This window comes from Phascolarctos cinereus, unplaced genomic scaffold (genome assembly GCF_003287225.1).
Source record: "Phascolarctos cinereus isolate Bilbo 61053 unplaced genomic scaffold, phaCin_HiC Scaffold_4;HRSCAF=312, whole genome shotgun sequence".
NCBI lineage: Eukaryota > Metazoa > Chordata > Mammalia > Diprotodontia > Phascolarctidae > Phascolarctos > Phascolarctos cinereus.
The window spans coordinates 598,191,340-598,210,280 of record NW_027555847.1 but is presented as its reverse complement, the minus strand read 5'-3'; the positions used below and the strand labels follow the sequence as shown (position 1 = coordinate 598,210,280).

The 18,941-nt window shown below is 34.0% G+C and overlaps 1 protein-coding gene across 10 annotated transcripts in view; it reads right to left on the bottom strand.

Moving 5' to 3' along the window:
- Positions 1-536: 536 nt before the first annotated feature.
- Positions 537-18,941, bottom strand: part of RIMS2 (regulating synaptic membrane exocytosis 2) — a 539,971-nt gene continuing 521,566 nt past the window's right edge. For all 10 annotated transcript variants that reach the window (XM_078153700.1, XM_020969889.1, XM_078153699.1 and 7 more), the window contains 5 exons: positions 8,304-8,445; positions 6,676-6,788; positions 6,257-6,358; positions 2,656-2,795; positions 537-2,215 (listed from right to left, as the gene is read on the bottom strand). In XM_078153700.1, the coding sequence (XP_078009826.1) occupies positions 1,997-2,215; positions 2,656-2,795; positions 6,257-6,358; positions 6,676-6,788; positions 8,304-8,445 (716 nt within the window). In that variant the 3' untranslated portion in view covers positions 537-1,996. The remainder of the gene's footprint in view (positions 2,216-2,655; positions 2,796-6,256; positions 6,359-6,675; positions 6,789-8,303; positions 8,446-18,941) is intronic.

Genomic DNA, 18,941 nt, shown 5'->3' with positions numbered 1-18,941 from the left:
TTAATTTAAAGGTAAATGAATGCTGTGTACACTTCCAAGAATGTATGTATGTTATGGACCCAGAACAGATGGGTTTTTAGATGTTAGCTAAGTCCTATTTCCTTTAAACAGGACAATTGATCACAAGTTTGAACTTGCAGCAGCACGCCCCTCTCCTTCTCTACCATGTTAATAATTGCTGCTTAAATTGAAAATGGGGATTTTGATTAACTAGAATTTTACTTTGAGACATTTGGTGATGGCATTAATGAACAAGTAAACACATTCAACTTTTTTTCAGAACAATTAGAAAATACACATGAAGCTTTTTCGGACATTTTCCCAGCAGGTTTTTGTGTACCATGAAGTTTTCCTCAGAAGTATACTTTATAAAGAATTGAATTTTATAGAACAAAAATAAATAATTAATTTTTTTTAGTTTGTTAAGATTGTTTAGTACTGAATGACTATTCAGAATAAATGGAAACCAGTAAAATAAATTAATTTTTCATTTAAAAATATTAAGACCTTCCAGAAATAATACTTCAGTCCCTGGATGAAAGACACTAGTGCTGAAAACAGATTTATTAAAGTCATAACACAATGGCCACATGACTCCAGGATTTTGTTGTAGAATTCAATTTGAAGGTGAGAAAAAATAAAAATAAGTTACCATGCACTGTACAATAAACTGCAAAAAGTTCAAATATCTTCTTTATCAAATACATGCTGACTTACTTTAATGTACTCCCAAGCCATGTTGCAAAATCCTTTTCAACATGCTGGAAATAATGAAAGCTCTTAAAAGTACTCTTTTTCTCAAAGAATTCAGAAATGCAGAACGATCTGCAATCCTAAACCAAAGATGGGGCATATGAGAATATTAAGTCAAAAAATAGCAGTTTTAGAGTATAGTGATCATCCTGGTAAGTGGGGAGTGGGTGGGTGGGTGGAGGAAATCATATGAGGCAGAAGAAGGTGAGATAGAGAAGAGGAGGAAAGATGTGTACAATTTGCTCATAATGTTGAACTTTGCAACCTTTTACATTTAAATAAATTGAATACATTACACTTGTCACATAAAGAATTTTCAGTATTTTTCTAGAAAGTATTGTCATTTTTGATGTCTGCAAAACACAGACCATGATTAAGGAATGATAAACGTGGTGTGTCTTTGTATCACCTTGTTGCATTCTCTCCCTTTTAAAACCATGCACTAGTGAAATTTTTTTAAAAAAATAATATAAATTGTTGAAAATGGCTGATTTTATTCTTTTTTTTTTGCAAGTTGCAGCCCCGAGAAAATAATTTAAGTATTCAGCTAAACTGTGTCCATGCAAAAAAGTTTCTTAATTTCATACAGTACAGTATAGCCACAGAACTTGTTTTTCAGAGTCTATCACATCTTGGCTTTCACTGAAATGACAGGTGGAGCTAGAGGTCTGCCACTGCTCATCTTGGACGCTGCCAGCATGTGCTGGGCTTCTTCACTTTATCCTCAGTTCCATAGGAGGTTTAATTTTTTTTTTCTGACCATTCCTTTGGTCTCTGGCTTGTCACCTCATGTTTCATACTACCCCACTAACTTGTAATGGCTTCATGGTCACATAGCTCCCTTTCTGTGACATAACTAGGCTTTTTTTTGAGGGGGAGAGGGAGGTAAGGAACATGTTAGGGAGAACAGAAATTTGTTTTTTAAAGGAGCAGAAAATAAAGATGTAATTGAAAAGGACGTTTGTTGCATGAGACAGATTTATATTAATCCATGGCTTCAGATTAGACCAAAAAATGAGTGTCATTGAACTCCAAACCCATTAGTTCTTCATAGCTCCACTCCTTCACCTGAGGGCCTTCTTTAGGGCACAATGTGTGCAGCTTCCTCTGAGAACACAGGATCGCTTTGTATCCCTAGAAACAGGCTCAGAAGACACAACAGTAAGCATGCAGTGTTACCAGGGTTTGCGACCTGTCATTTTTTTTTTTTGTAACGCTGGTTGCTATGACAGTTTTACAGATGCTATGAACGAGCATAAGAAGGTCCCGTTGAACTTTCCAAAGATGATTGGGAAGCTCTTCTAGTCAGAGGGGCCAAAGTCGGATCTACTAGGGAAGAAGGGGGGAACAGTTTGAACCATCCAATCACCATATTAGACAACTCCAGTTCATCTAAAAGTATCTGGGCCACTCCCATAAAGGATTTATGATCCATTCGTCCATAATCTCCCCAAACAATGATCTGTTGGTAAAGTAGAAAGGAGAAAAATTTCAGTACGAACAAATAAATGATATTAGTTTATGTGCTAAAATGTACTTCATTCATGTTATGTAGAAAAATAATGTAAATAGCTGTATTTGATCACTGCCATATTTAATTATTCTGTTGCTATAGTAAAATGGCAAATTGGGAAAGCTACTTTTGTAACTATGTAGATAAAATTTAGATCATAAGCATTCTAGGGAAGTTAAATTTACACGTGAAGCAAAGTTCACACATTTAGTCTCCTCAAAGGAGACCATTGTTAAGCTTGAAAGCACTGACCATAACTTTGGGACACAATCGTTTCAATTATTTCCAGAAATAGGGAAAAGAATGGAATGTGACAGGACACATAGTCTATGAAGGTCTACTCTGGAAAAGTACTTTTCTACATAAAAAGGGAGAAATTCAATAAATACCTGTAAAACTTTTCCCTGTGGGCTTTCATCAAATGACAACAGCTGTTGGTAAAGAGGTTCCAGTGTTTTTCTTGCCACTTTTGTTTTCTTTTTGGCTATGCAGACTCCATTATCTAAGAGATATACCTTTACATATGGTGCTGAGAAAGAGAAAAGAAAGGGAAAGAAGTAAAGAGCTACTCTGAGTGAATGACTCAAACTTTGCTCTGGTGTGTGTGTGTGTGTGTGTGTGTGTGTGTGTGTGTGTGTGTGTTCCAAACAGGAGCCAAATTAGGTGTTGAAAGAGCTCAAGACCATGAGATGATAATCATAGGCTAGAGTTCTAAACAAAGAATCTTAAAACATCTGGCTAAAAAGTGAAAAATAAAATGAGTATATTTTGGAGTCATGGATACATTGCCTTTGAATTGGGTACTGATCTGATATTACCTTAGTACTGAAATCTGAAAATTTTATTAAGCAAGTTTTTTGAATTGAGTATTACAAAATATCTACACAAATATATCTTAATTCAAGAATGATGCCTTACACTAGAAGTATGGGAAGTGGGTGAGTGGATAGAACCAGATGGAAATGTTTAACAAATAAAGAAAAATACAATACAACTCAGATAATGCTAATTTGTGGTTTTCTAAGTCACTGTGTAGCCCACAAGAATCTATTTCCATTTGAGTTTGGCCCGATGGCCTTAGGCAACCTATATTTTAAAAAAAATAGATGCCCAAAATTATACGATAAGCTTAGAACTAATTACATTTTCCACCTATCCCCAAATTAACTTGCTTTATATTTAAGTGCATATAATCTTTAAGCAAAGGATGTGTGTGATAAGTTTAAATTAAGTTGGGATGGAGCAGGCAAAAATTATGAATGCTGTAAATTGATTTTTCCTCTGTGACATTAAAAATATTTTTTTCAACCATGGGAAAACAACAAAAGTGTAGCGTAAGTCAAATAATTTTAGAAAGGCTATTTAATAAATAATATGTAACATAAAAAAATTTTTAAATACACTGATAAGTTAGAAGGTTCAAGATCACTGTCAGTCAGTGGAAGATCTTACTATGAACTATTACTAACTCCACTGTCTTTCACTAGAGACATCATTTTCTCTTCAATTTGATTTTGTAGTTTATGCATAATAATAAACACCTTAAGACTACAGTGATGTTGAAGTACTAAATGTGCTATCAGTGAATACTTTCACAAAAGCATCTTTTTGTGTTTGTTGCTTCCAAAATATAGGAAGGGACACTTTTAGAACAGCTTTTATATCAGACATATTCTTAATGTATTTCTGAGGCCCATGTGTTTCCTTCATTATAACATCAAGCTCTTACTTAATGGGGGAAATTTCTTCAGAGCATTAATTAATGAGAAACTGGCCTTTTCACATAAAGTATGACAATGTATAAATTAATAATCTATATCTTCAGCCTTAATATATCCCCCAGAGATCTAATTGCACATTTCAACAAGTTGCCAGCATATAGATAGAACTGAGAATATTGCCTCATATTTTGCTGAAAAAATTAAGGCCATTTGCTAAGAAATCTTCTCCCCTCCTTATTTTGGATCACTCTGATGCCTCTGTTGCTTCACTCCTGTCTCACATGAAGAGGTTATGTTCTCCTTGCCAAGGCAAACCACTCTACATGCATACGGTGTCTCATTCTATCCTGTCCTCCCAGAATTACAGGCTCCAAACCTGCCCCTTATATTCCACAGTTTAACATTTTTACAAATTTTATGGTTCTACTGCTATCATTTTCATCTCGGTGCCCTCTTTACATTCCACTGCAAACACTTTATTTCAGGCTCTTATTAACTCTCACTCAAGCCTCCTAATTGGTCTTTTTATTTTTAGTCTCTTTCTTCTCCAATATATCCTTCATAAGAACATCCAAATATTCTCTCTCATCATAGTTTCAAAGTTGCAAGGAACCTAAGAGTCAACCCATACCTAACAGGAATACCCTCCATAAGGGTCCAACTGATTGCCTCTTAAAACTATCTCCTGAAATGGTTCAGCAGAGTTCAGGGCCTAGAGTCAAGAAGATTCATCCTCCAGAGTTCAAATCTGGCCTCAGACACTTACTAGCTGTGTGACCCTGGGTAAGTCACTTAACCTTGTTTGTCTCAGTTTCCTCATCTGTAAAATAGGTGGAGAGGGAAATGGCAAACTACCCCAGTATCTTTGCCAAGAAAACTCCAATTGGGGTCACAAAGAATCAGACGACTAAAAAAACGATTGAACAACAACAGTAAATACTTATCAGACTTCCATATAACAACCATTCTAATAGTAGAAGACCATTAGAAACAGCTAGTTTGTGCCTTGGATAAGCCACTATCTGGGCCGGGAATCAGGAAGATGTGAATTCAAAGGTTGCCTCAGGATTGTTGTGAGAATCATATTAGATAATATTTGTAAAGTGCTTAGTACAGTGCTTAGCACACAGTAGACATTTAATAAATGGCTGTTCTTTTCCCTCCTTCAGATTACCATGGTCCATATTGGCCTTCTCCTCCAGGTTAAACATCCCTAATTTGTTCACCTGTTCCTTATATGGCAATGGTTCCCAGCCCACTCCATTAATAGATGATGTGCTTCTATTAATGGATCTAAAATCACAGTAGTTGTTTTGTTGCCATATCACATTAACTCATACTGAGCTGGCAGGACACTAAAATATTCTGGTGTTTTGGGGGTTTTGTGTGTGTGTGTGTGTGTGTGTGGTATCTTACTTCGTCATGCCTCGCTGAATCCCATAGTTGTGTGGTACATTTTTTTAAACCTAGATTTAGAAACTTACATTTAACTCTTCTAAATTTCACTTCATTCCTCTATTCAAAAACCTTCAGTAAATCTCTATTGCCTATTAAATAGAACAAAATCTTAAACAGTGGCACGATCTGTTTTCAAATGTCTTTTCCAATTTTATATCACATTTCTTTCCTTCACATTCTCTTTAACACAGCTACATCTCACTGCTAACAATGTGTCTTTTTAGTCCACCACTCTTTCAACTCAGTGCTTTTGTCCTCATCATTCCCTCATGACTAGAATTGACTCTTCCTCATCTGTGTTGAAAGCCTTCCTTTCCCTTACCATCTAACTCAGTTGTTACCTTCTTCAGAAGTGTTCCCTGATTCCCCTAGCTTAAAGCAACTAAGACAGCTTTGTCTGGACCTTTTCGTACTTACCAGAACATTTGTCTAGACCTGGTCCTTTGCATTATCTCATTCTACCTCATGTTTGAATCTGTGTCATTTTCCTCTTAGATTGTAAATTGGGTAAGGTCTTTGTCTTACTTTTCCTTTGTTTCCACTGTCTTTTCACATAGTAGACAATCTATTCTTTGTTGGACTGAATTTCAAAATGCATCACAGAATTTCAGCAGCTTTCACTTTTGCCTCTATTAGATTAAATTTGCAGAATCATTAACTGAACTGTGGTCTCAAAAATAATGAATATTTTTCAATTATTCAATTAAAACAAATCCTCTTAAAAAGGAAAGAGTAAATGAGGCATGTGGATAGTGTTCTAATAAGAAAGATAAATCTCCAAAGGGGCTAGAAAGTACTCTTCAGTTCCTACCTGGCAGTGTCTTTGAACCTGGTTTTACAACGAGGCCACGGGCCCGAATTATTTCTACCTCTAATTGTCCTTTTTTGTCCATCATTCCAACCTGAATGTCACCTAGAAGGAATAGAAAAAGGGCATTAGCATCCAAAGGTAATCAAGGAGTTTCACATCCAGATATCGGAAGTGATCACTACTTAATTTGCCATTTGCAAATGTACTTCTGGACTGATATCAGTTTTTTATGTTATGGATTCCTTGTCTAAAAACAATACAATAAACTTTAAAACGTAATCCTATTTTTGTTCAACTCTAAAACATTTCAAATAAATATGAAATTGAAAAAAGTTCCTAAAGATTTTTTGAAATGGAGAGAATGTGACTTAGAATAACATTATCATTTACTTACATAATCATGTAACAGGAATACTCACCCATCGCTGGTGTGGCCAATGTCTGACGCCCAACTAACTGAGCTGGACCAAGGCCATCCAGAAAATCACTGAACTGGCTATCTGAGGCCAATCGGACACCAGGGAAAATCAAACTAAGAGGAAAAAGAAAAAGAAAAAAAAATATATATATATATATAAACAAGGTTAAATCCCTGTTCCTTTAGTCAAAGTCAGACACATTTTCTTTTAACACATTTCTCCTTGAAACTCCTAAAACAATCACTGTCTCTGATGACTCAATTGGCATGCCATAGACAATGTGCTGCTATCAGCTTTTTTTTTTTTTAACGCAGCTGTCTTATTTCCTTAGGTAGATTATAAGCTCCTCAATGGCAGGGAATTTGTTTTGTATTTGTTTGTATGCCCCACAGTGTCTATTATAATGCTATAAACATAGAAAGCACTAATGAATCACACAATACTGAAACTGGAAGGAACCCATATGGCTCCTAATGCAACCCATATCTGAAAATGAATCCTCATCACAAAATATCCATCAAACATGGTTTTTTAGCCTTTGCTTGAAGATCTCTTATGAGGGGAGAAAACTGTTGCTTTCCCAAAGTAGTCCACTCCATTTTTTGGACAATTTTAATTGTTTAGGAAGACTTTTCTTGCATCAAATCTAAATTTGCCTCTCTGTAACTTTCATCTATTCTTCTGCCCGCTGAGGTCAAACAAAACAAGTCTAAACTTTTTTCATGTGAGAGCTCTTCAAATATATGAACACAACTATTATGTCTCCCCTAAATCTTTTATTCTCTAGGCTTAATATCTCCAGTTTATTCAATTAATTCTCATATGGAATGAACTTGAGGACCTTCATCATTATTGTTTTCCTTTTCTGGCATTCTCCAGCTTACCAACATCCTTCCTAAAATGTAGAATACAGAACTGAACACAATATTCCACATGTGATCTGTCCATAGCAGAGTACAGTGGGACTATCACCTCCTTAGTTTGGGACACTATGTTTTTCTTTATGGAGCCCAAGAGCGCATTCACTTTCTTGCCTACTATAACCCAATGATGAACATTCTGAGCATGCAGTCCATTAAAACTGCCAATTTTTTTTTGGATGAACTATATCTAACCATACCTCTCCCATTTTATCTTTGAGAAGCTGATTTTTAAAAAACTCAGATATAAGACTTTATAACTTTTATTTTACTCAGTAGATGACAATTTCTATTTGATTTTCCATACATCTCTGATTCTCTAGCAACAATTTATTTAGACTACAACTGATGTCCACTGCAGATTGCCCTTTTTCTTTAGCTGTATCTTTTCCTTACCAGGCTTTAGGGCTCACCTGAGCATTCATTTCTTTGGACTTTCTAATTGACTCTACCTTACAAGACTTTATCCAGCTAATCCTATGTTTTTGCATATCCTTTGGTATGTATTCTGACATCTATGTATGTTTGTGCTGAGTCCATTCATCTGGTCAACTCAAACTTTTCTCATAAGCTGCAAACTTTTCTCATAAGCCTAGTACTGTGTTAATAAATCCTCCTGTAATAGGCATAAAGGCTGAGACAGAAAATAGTTCTTGCAATTTTGAAGCACACAAGATGATCCTATCCTTGCTCACACAGTTCACTCACTTTCCTTCAGAACTATAGCTGTTCATGCTTCCATCTGTAGATTCACGGCTTGCCTGTCGAGTCATCCAGTTTCTCATTTCTACTGCCAGGCCAGTTTCTGTACTCCTCTGGACAGTACTCCTCAGTTTTTTGCCTCCAGCTTCTGTATCAACACAAAACAAAACAAAAGCAGTGGCATAACTAATCTGTAAAAAAGAAGCAGTAAAGGTACTGGAGATCTCTTCATGAAAAGAACTACATAAATACAATGCACTATTATTATTAAGATAGAAAAAGAAAAGGTGTTAAAACAATGTTCCCTGTGTAGGAAGGGAAAAAAAAACACTAAGAAATCTTTAAAATGGAAGCAAGACACACAAAGTACTATTATTTTATTCAAAGTTATTTATGACAGCACACCAGTTTTTAGCATCACAAACAGAAAAGGTTCAATTTAAGTGAAATAAAAACATACTTTGTTTCCAGTGAACTTTTAAAATGCTTTCTCTCATTACTTACAGTATTATACCTTTTTTCTTTTTGTTATAGAGAAGGGACAAAGCTGAACTATTAAGGAAAGTCAGATATTGAATAATTCCCAAATACTTGTCTTCAATTTTTATATCTAAATGCGAAATAGGAAAGCTTCTCTATTTAGTAACAGCCCAATCATTTATTATAGGAGGACGATGATGATAATTAAAAAATAATGGCAAAGTCTTCCATTCTGGAAGATGAAACCTTTGTAGTGCCATATAAGAAAAGATTTTTTAAAATGCTAGGAAAGGGGTAGGACAAAAACCAATTGAAAAATCTGTCTTTTCTTCCTAAAACAGAAACGACCACAACATGCTAGGGGAACAGGAACAAAGAAAAGTGAAGCAGAAAGAAAATAAGGCAAAAGTGAATTTTGTGAACATAAAAGCATTTGTAAAAATGATCATTTTAGGCTCTTAGAAAAGTATAAGTTGATCTCTTTAATAGTCATGTTAGAATAGATAGCAGATAATTATATTAAATAATGAAATCTACAGGATCCTCATTTTCAATTGTTTGTAACTTGCACATTGATTAACAAACCTCATCTCTGTTTCAGACTTTCCTGAGGGTTTTTCACAGGCTCTGTATTTAGGCCTGAAATAACTTCTCTGCTCCACTGGGCCCAATTTGTCCCTCATTCTCTTTAAAAGATAGCTAAACTAGGAAATCTGTCAAGGGAACTTAATTCCAAATATTTAATCCATACACACATTAACTTCTACACAACTTACTCACTTTCTTCCCACACAACTGTATCTGTTTATCTCCAAGTTTGTATCTATTTCCATGCATATATTACAATTAAGATCTTTAAGTAATGAAGAACCAAGGAAGTCATAATTCTAGAGCTAAAAGGGACCTCAGAGGCTATCAGGCCAATTGCATCATTTTCCAGATATGGAAACTGAGGCCCAGGAAGCTAAGTGGTTTGCCGTAAATCAGTCAGTTAAACAGCATTTATTAAGCACTTAATATGTGCCAGGGTCTCTATTAAGAAAAGTAAAGAAAGGTTAAGTTTAACGTTCCACTGCATCACACTGCTGCTTCTCAATTACTTACATTTGTGGTTAGCATAAGTATTTGAATAAAGGACGTATCTTTTACTCTAGGAACTGACATCAAATAAAAAATGAAGTTATGCTGCAAAGGTGTCATTTAAAAAGAGCTACGAAAACAGTCTGTCCAGATCTGGGAAAATGTTCCAAATCTTACCTTAACCCCTGCCTCAATTATTCCTAAGAATCATTGCATTTTAAGTATAAATTTAAAAAATAGATGAAAAACAGAAAGAAATATGGGTTGATAGAAAATAGGACCTGAGCTGAAATTTGACAGTATTTGGATTCTCAGAGGACATTTCAAGAGGGGAAGTAGCATAAACAAAGACACTGAAGTGGGAATGGGCATGAAGTGGGAATGGGCATGGCAGAAAAAAAGGGGCTAGGAGATAAGCTTAATTTAAATACTGAATTGATAGTAGGAGATAAGGCTGGTCAAGATAACTGGGATTGGATTATGAAGGGCCTTAAATGACAGAATGAGGAATGGAGCTTGGGGGTAGAGGAGCAAGAAGAAGTAGGATGGAAAAAACACTTGAGCTCACTTACTACTACTTACAAGTCATTTTACTTCTTTGAGGCTCAATTTCCTCATCTGTAAGATGAGGATATTATTATTTGTATTACTTACCTCATGGTATAGATGTGAATAAAATGCTTGATTAATCCTAAAGTACTACATAAGCACAAGCTATTCTTCATAATGATTATTTATAAAATATTAAAAATAATTAATAGCAAACATGTTGTACTGATATTGGCATAAGGACTATGTCCCATATAGAAATTTATACACTCTAAATGAATGTTTCGTTCGGTAGTAGCAGAAGTGATGTAAAACAAGTAAATTATTGTGACACTGTGAAAATTAACTATTTACAAATTAACCAACTCCTTAAAATATATACAATCACCTTAACAGACTACAGATCTACTGAATCTAAGGTGTTGGTAGATTCACAGTGATTGAACCACACCCCATCTCTCACTAACATTAATACTGCTAGTGTTACACAGATGGTAAGTAACAAAATACATTAAAATGACATACAAAAGGATCCATAATCTCATTGATGCAGGTTCTCCCTCCAATTGAAAACTGCAACCCATCCACGTCATTTCATCCTGTGTGTTTTTTGTTCATGTTCTTCCACAAATCTTCCTTAAAAGTTCTCCTCAATATGAATGAGGTCTTTATCTAGGTCTTTTACCACTGTGGCACTCAGTCTTTCCATTTGTTATTCATTGTTTTCCCTATAGGACCAGTCCCATCTTCAATGAAACACTTTCAGGATATCACAGACTTCTGCACAATGCTATATCGACAGTAGCTGTGGCCACCTTGTTGCTCATGACCACTTCAGTCCTCTCCCATTTTGAGACACAAAACACATCGTTACATAAAAAGAGACTTCTAGGTTCTATTGCATACACAGAAGATAGTCACTTAATAAGGGTTCATTGAAATTTTGCAGAAGATATAACACTTGTCCAGTAAATGCATGATTATCCTATTTTTCAATACCAAATCCTTTTGGTTATATGAATAGTAAATATTAAACCCAAACACAATTTATTATAATAATTTTTACCTAATAGGTGAAAGGATCTATCACACTACTCTAAAAACATTTTGCTACCAACAAAAACTACTGACTTTTATGTCCACTTACTCATTTCTACAATATTTTTATGAGATTAACTGATTCATATATTGAAGGTACCCAGATAAAGGTTTGAAAAGATCAGGTAGGCTTTCATAGATAATATTCTACCATGGAACAAATCACTAATTCATACAATTGAATCAAGGATATATAGAACACAAGGTCCCACTATGCTTATTGTCTGTTAACTGTGAAAAAACATTTGTTTAGCAGAGTAAACTGGTACTTTGAAAGATATCTTCCAACAAGGTATCTCATAAGAATATGTCAAAAATCCTGGAAATCACTAAAAAGAGACAATATTTTGTTTGAACTTTTGTTCAAAGTCATGACACTCCCTAACCAGTTCATTAATCTTGAATTCATGGTCAACAACACTGTTACTCACGCCTGAGTGAAGCATATCTAAAACACATGTTTTTTCCTTACAGCACATCTCAGACTTCCTGCCCTTAGGAGCTCTGGACAGTACAATAGCACTACATTTGGAAGCCATTTTAAACAGTGAAATCACCAATAAAAAGAACAAAAATGTGTAAAACAAGTCACTAAAGAAATTGCAAAAATGATACTTGTTTACAATATGAGAGCTGAAACAAAAAAGCGATATTGCCTTGTTTGACCTCACTTGGGAATGTGAATGTCAGGTGACTCAAAATTTTCACCATTTTGAGCATTCCACAAACTATTATGAAAATACCATAAGTATTGGTTTTGGAATTACAAATAAATTTTTAACAAATAGATGAATTTTCCAATACAGAATTTATGAACAATCAGGATCAATTGTATATCTTATTTTCATAAAAATGTTAAAAAGGTAGAAAACAAAGTATAAGGGTCAATAGTTGTTTATACTAATAAGGTCTGAACTTCTTCCACTTTTTGGAATATTTCATAGAATAAAATGACAAAAAGAGACAACATATCAAAACTTACACGGTGCAGCAAAAGTAATATCTAGAGGCTGCTAAATTTATATTTTTAAATATTTGCATCAATAAGAAAGAAGCAGATCAATAAATTGGGCATATGATTAAAAAAAAATCTAGAAGAACAACTAGTCAAAATACCCCCAACAAAACAGTAAGTAGAAATATAAAGAAACGGAAGTGATCACTAAAAATAAAAGTATGAAATATTTAAAATTTGGTTGATAAAAATAGGAGCTTTTTATAAAGAAACTAATAAAATATGTAGTTGTAATCGCATTTTAAAAATTGTTTTCATCGAAAATTAAAAGAATTCACAAGTGAAGAGGAAATAAGAGACTACAAAAAATTGTTGTCCAATAATATGCCAATAAAACTTATAATTTAGATCAGATGTCAAATTTGAGGCACCAAGGTATCTTGAAAAACTTTTCAGTACCTCACAACTAGATTAAAATGTAATTGGGAAATGTTTAACAAATAAATGTAAATATAATACAGCATAGATAATGTGAATTTCTGGTTTTCTGAGTTAATGTGTAGCTGCACAGATCCATTTCTATCTGAGTCTGACACCAATGACTTACATGAAATAATGGATGGATATTTATAACAATGTTACATATCTAAGTTAACAGAATAACTTGTTTATCTAAATCAGGGCTTCTTAAACTTCTTCCACTCAAGGGGACCCCTTTTCATGATTCACAGGGTTCCTTGTTGTTACATGACCTGAGGGCATGCACAATGCAAAGTGTGCATGCTTTGTGTTTGGAACCAAGGCTACAGTGAAGATGCAAGATGAAACATAGGCAAGTGCAGCCAGAAACACCTCAGATTCATTATGCATTCGATTTTTAATAAATTTCTAGTCATTGTGTGTTCAGAAACCTTTTACTATGACCAATTTTTTTGTGATCTCATATGGGGTTGCAACCCACAGTTTAAGAAGCGCTGATCTAAATAACCAAATATCAGAAAAAGAAATTGAACAAGCCATAAATGAACTTTCTAAAGGTAGAGAAAGAAACCAGGATAAGATAACGTACGAGTGAATTTTATTCAATTTTTGAAGAATGATTAATTCTAATATCAGGAAGAGATGAAGCAGAGGCAGAAAATTATAGACCAAAATATCCTCAATGAATACAAATATTAAATATTAAATAAAATATTAGCAAAGAGGTTACAATAATTTATTAATAAGATTACATGCTATAGTGAAGTTATATTTATCCAAGGAATGCATGGACAGCTCAATACAAGGAAACACTAAACATAATTAATAGTTCACATTAGTAATAAAAATGATTTTTAAAAACTCACATGATTATATCAATAATAGTAACAAAAGCCAATACATTTTTATTAAGGCATACTAGAAAGTTTAGGAATAAATGGTCATTTCCTTAATATGGTAAGTAGTATCTATCTTAAAATAAGAGCTAAAGCTAGAGGCCTTTCTAATAAGGTCAAGGAAAAGGCAAGGATATTCATTAGTACCACTGCTATTTAACATAGTGCTAGAAATGCTAGTTACAACAACAGACAAGAAAAGGAAATTAAAAAAGGAGAAAACCAAAACCATCACTTTTTGCTAATGATAAGCTGGCCTACCTAAAGAAAAAGAGTCAACTAAAATTAACTGAAACAATAACTTCACAAAGTTACAGGAAATAAAATAAATCCAGTTAGCTAGACTGATTTAAAGAGAGGTGGATGAAGGAGAATATCAGCACTTCTACATATTGCCAATGAAACTTAGCAGGAAATGATAGGAAAATTAAGGTATTTGGGAGTCTAGCTACTAAAACACATAGAAGAACTACAGGTATATAAATATAAAATGCTCTTTTCAAAAGAAAAAGCACACCTAAATCACTGGGAAATACAAATTGTTCAGGAAAGGCTGTTCCAAAAAGATAAAACTAATAAACAACAACCTAAACTGGTTTACTTATTCAGAGCCATACCAATCAAAAAGGATTATTTTATAAAGCTAAAAAAATAACAAATTCTTCTGGAACAATAAAAGGTAAATATTCTCAAGGGAAATAATGAAAAGAAAATGTGAAAGAATAGCAGTACTAGATCTCCAACTAGACCAGAAAAATCATTTGGTACTGGTTAAGAAACACAGAAGTAATCAGTAGAACACATTAACTATAAAATTTGCAGAAGCAAATCAAGAGAAGCATAGTGTTCAATAAACCTAAGACCATAGCTAAGTAGGGTAAAGACTGTTCAACAAAAATTCATTCATTCCTAATTCTGGGAAGACTGGAAGTCTGGCAAAAATTAGGTAGAGACCAATATCTCATATGATATATCAAGAGAAGCTCTCAAAGGATATATAACTTAGACATAAAAAATAATATTATTTACAAATTGGATGATTAAGGATGAAATTAACTATTATTTCTATGGATAGTGAAGAAGTTCATGAACAAATGAGGAATTAGAAGATAATAAAAGATAAAATGGATAATTTTGATTATATAAATTTTAAAAGTTCTTACATAAATGAAAAAAAGGCAACTAAAATAAGGAGGGAAATAGGTAATTGGGAAAAAATCTTTGTGCAATATTTCTTTACTAAAGGTCTTATATCCAAATTGATCAGAAGCAGAGCCATTCCCCAATGGTAAACTGTCACAAGTTATGAACAGGTAGTTTTCAAAAGAAATACAAACTAGCAATAGCCATATGAAAAATGCTCTAAATCACTAAAAATTAGAGAAACACGAATTAAAACAACTCTGAAGTTCTATCTTACAATTATCAGATTGGCAAAAATTATAAAAAAGAAAAATGACAGTTCTTGAAGGTACTGCAGGAAAAGTTACATTAATGCATGATTGGTATAATTGTGAATTGGTCCAGCAATTCTGAAAAGGAATGTGGAACTATGCCCCCCAAATCACTAACTGTGATATCCGGTGATATCACTACCAGATCTATACCTCAAAAAGATCAAAGAAGAAAGAGAAAGAAAAGAAGAAAGGAAAAGGAGATGGAAGAATTCTTCATTTTCTTTCACATTAGCTTAGACATTACCTTATACATGAAGTCTTTCCTGACTGTAACTGCTAATGTACACCTCTCCTAAAATTACCCTGTCTTTTTTTTTGGGGGGGGTGCTTACATTCTCTATACATTTATTTATATCTGTAGACATTGTCTAATTTGGTAGATTTCAGTTTCAATGATATTTCTTTTTTTTTCACCTTTGTATCTCCAGGGACAAAATATCAGCATATAGTAGGGGGCCTAATATATAATAATTAGAGAATAGTCATTCTAAAAAGTTTCAGCTTTTAGAAGCTATTTGCAGCTAGGTGACACAGTGGATAGAATACCAGGACTGGAGTCAGAAAGACTCCTCTGGAGTTCAAATCTAGCCTCAGACACTTACTAGTTATGTGACCTTGGGCAAGTCACTTAACCCTTTTTCCTCAGTTTCCTAATCTGTAAATTGAGCTGAAGAAGGAAGTGGCAAATCACTCCAGTATCTTTGCCAAGAAAACCCCAAATGAAGTCATGAAGAGCCAGATATGACTAGAAAATGACTGAACAACAACATTGTCTTGTTCATTGGTCAATTAATCTTATATAACAGATATTGTGTATAAGCTATAATTATTTTTTGTGGTAGTTGTTTTGCAAATACTTATCATGAGCACTGCTATTAGAGATTAAGAAATATCCCATGAAATGATGTTTCTTGTTGTCTTTGGATTTATGATAAAACCAACTCCTTTATATGCCATTCCAAAGAAAAGTTATGACCCATGCTTCAATTTGGTTGCAAATTTCTTCTGTGCCCTGGTTTTGTTTATAGTTAGACTGTAAAAGACTGACTTGATTAAGATCTTCCAATAGTTACTGGACAAAAGTCATATCTGGAGAATCAACAGCTAAATTAAAGTTTGTAGACTCTCCAGAAACCATATGATTCTCAGTACCATCTGCCCTTTTATCTGACACTGTCTCAGCAAAAGTAGAAGAGGTTCTCCCAGGATGGAATGCTTTTATGCATTTTATTGCCATGGCCAAAGAAATCATCTTCAAGTGGCCAGGCTACTGTTGATGAGCCTCTCTGTACCTAATTACCTTGGCTGTTCCTCAGAAAGCAGATTTGGTCTGTTGCCGGTACCATATTTGAAACCTTTCCAGCATTGTAGAATTTCTCAGAGCTTATGTTCCATTGGCACAGTCTTTAAGAAGCCAGGGTTACTTCCATGCTGAGATGAAGAAGCAGAGTAGGATTTTGTGAAGCTCAACATCCCCAAACAATATTTGAAAGCTAAAAGAAGTAGAACAGCAACTTCGACCACAAATAACAGGCCATTTTAGGTTCTTTGCGCTTTGTATGAGCTCTACAAGTAGCATCTAGTAGAAAGAGCACTGATTAAATAGCCAGAGGATCTGTAATAAAATCCTGGCTCTGCTACTTGCTAACCTAAGTAGCATTTCTTGGAGCTCAGTTTCTTAATCTCAAAAATGAGAGGGTTAAGATTAGATGATTTCTAAGATCCTTTCCAGCTCTAAATTTAACGGGTCTGTGTCTAGACTGCCTGTGTATTTGTGAGTTTTATGATAATAATAAAAGCAGGAAAAAAATCCTGACCAAAACATTCAACTTAAATTCATGATGTATATTTTACTAATACTATAAAAACAAACTGCACATGTAAAAATAATATTTTCCAGATATAAAACTTTCATCACTACAATTTATAATTTGTAGCAAATACTGCATTAAAGAAAAAATTCAGGATTTTATCTGGACCTCTGGTTTCAACACAGAACTCCTACTGAGGAAACCTCTAACAACATAGATTTATAACTTTTACAACTTATTATCTTGAGCAGTTCTTACAGGTTATTAACATCATTCTTTTTTGGGACAATTTAATTAAAATGTATCAATGGTATAAAACTGCTACAATTCACTGATGAAGAAAGCAGCATAAGAAATTCAAGAGAAATTTCAAATATATAAGAGATTTTCATGCAGAATTTGTGCTTTGAAGAATGGAAACAAGGTTTTGATTTATTCATTCATTTAGACATTTATTATGTTAGTTGATATTAGGATGCAAAGATGAATTGAACAGTCTTCGTCTTTACAGAGCTTATGATAAAAATAGCTGATATGGTGGTGTAAGTATTACAAAATGCTTTACATACACTATATAATTTGATCTTTACAATAACACTGAACGGTAGTTACAATGGGGTCTTATAATTTCCATTTTACACTGATATATTATATATCAGGGAAACTGAGACTCAGAGAGGTAGAATAATTTGCCCATCATATTGACACAGTTCATAAAGAAGGAAAGAGGAATTGAGTTCAGGTTTCTTCTGTTTCAAGTACAATGTCTTAATCAAACTGTTTCTCAATCTCATAACACAGTAGTGTCTATTGAAAAATTGAAGGATTGAATCCTAATACTAATAACTTTCCTCCTCTTGCACTTAAAAACCCAAATCCTAGAATCTCCTAAAATTTTCAGAAATAAAAGGATGAAAAATATAACTGTTCATAAGTGGGAAAAAGAAAGATTAGCCATCCATTTATTCTTGCAAATCTAACAAGCAGGAATACATACTTTCAGGTATGTAGCATGAGTCTATTGCCATTAATGGCCTGGGGGTTACTAAAATATAATTAGTGACTTACATTGAATCGGACATGTGGTTATACTCATCAATGCTTTTTTTACAATAACTATTAAGCATAGTCACTGAAAATTTAACAGTAAATCTTTAAAAAAATAGGACAAAATTTGGCAATTTCATTTATACTTCATTTATGCTTGTAATTTAAGTTAATGGAAGCTGAAAGCTGATTTCCAACAGTTCTTAGTTCAACTGAATCAAATCACTGTGACAGTTGCTTATGCCACTACTAATGGAACAGAAAACTACAGATCAAGGCTACATATTAGATTCACAAAACTATCAGTTCTATTCTCTTTCTGATAAAGTTGTGCCTCTGCCTTGCCTCTCCTGCCCTCCCTTTTTCCATCTCCCCTTCCATTTTTATTATGGAATATTTTAAACATTCTGATCTTTTAAAAAATGTATACATTAAATATTCTCTGTATGAAAGAATGGCAAATTAGGAGCAAGGTGAAGACCAAAATTCTGGTGCCGGTCCCTCCACTTAGTAGTCATGTGATCTTTGACAAATTAGTTAATGTCCCTGAAACTGTTTCTTCACATGCAAAACAGAGGTCATAGCATCAAAGACCTCAAGCTGAACAGGAACTTATTCCATTACACCTAACAACTTTCATTTTACAGATGATGAAACTAAGGATGAATGAATGAAGATGATGAAGCCCAAGGAGGGCAAATGCCTTCCTCAAAGCCAGCAGGAAGGGGTCAGAGACAGAATTAATCTCAGGTCACTCCATTGAGAGTGCTCACTCCATCATACTATGGTGC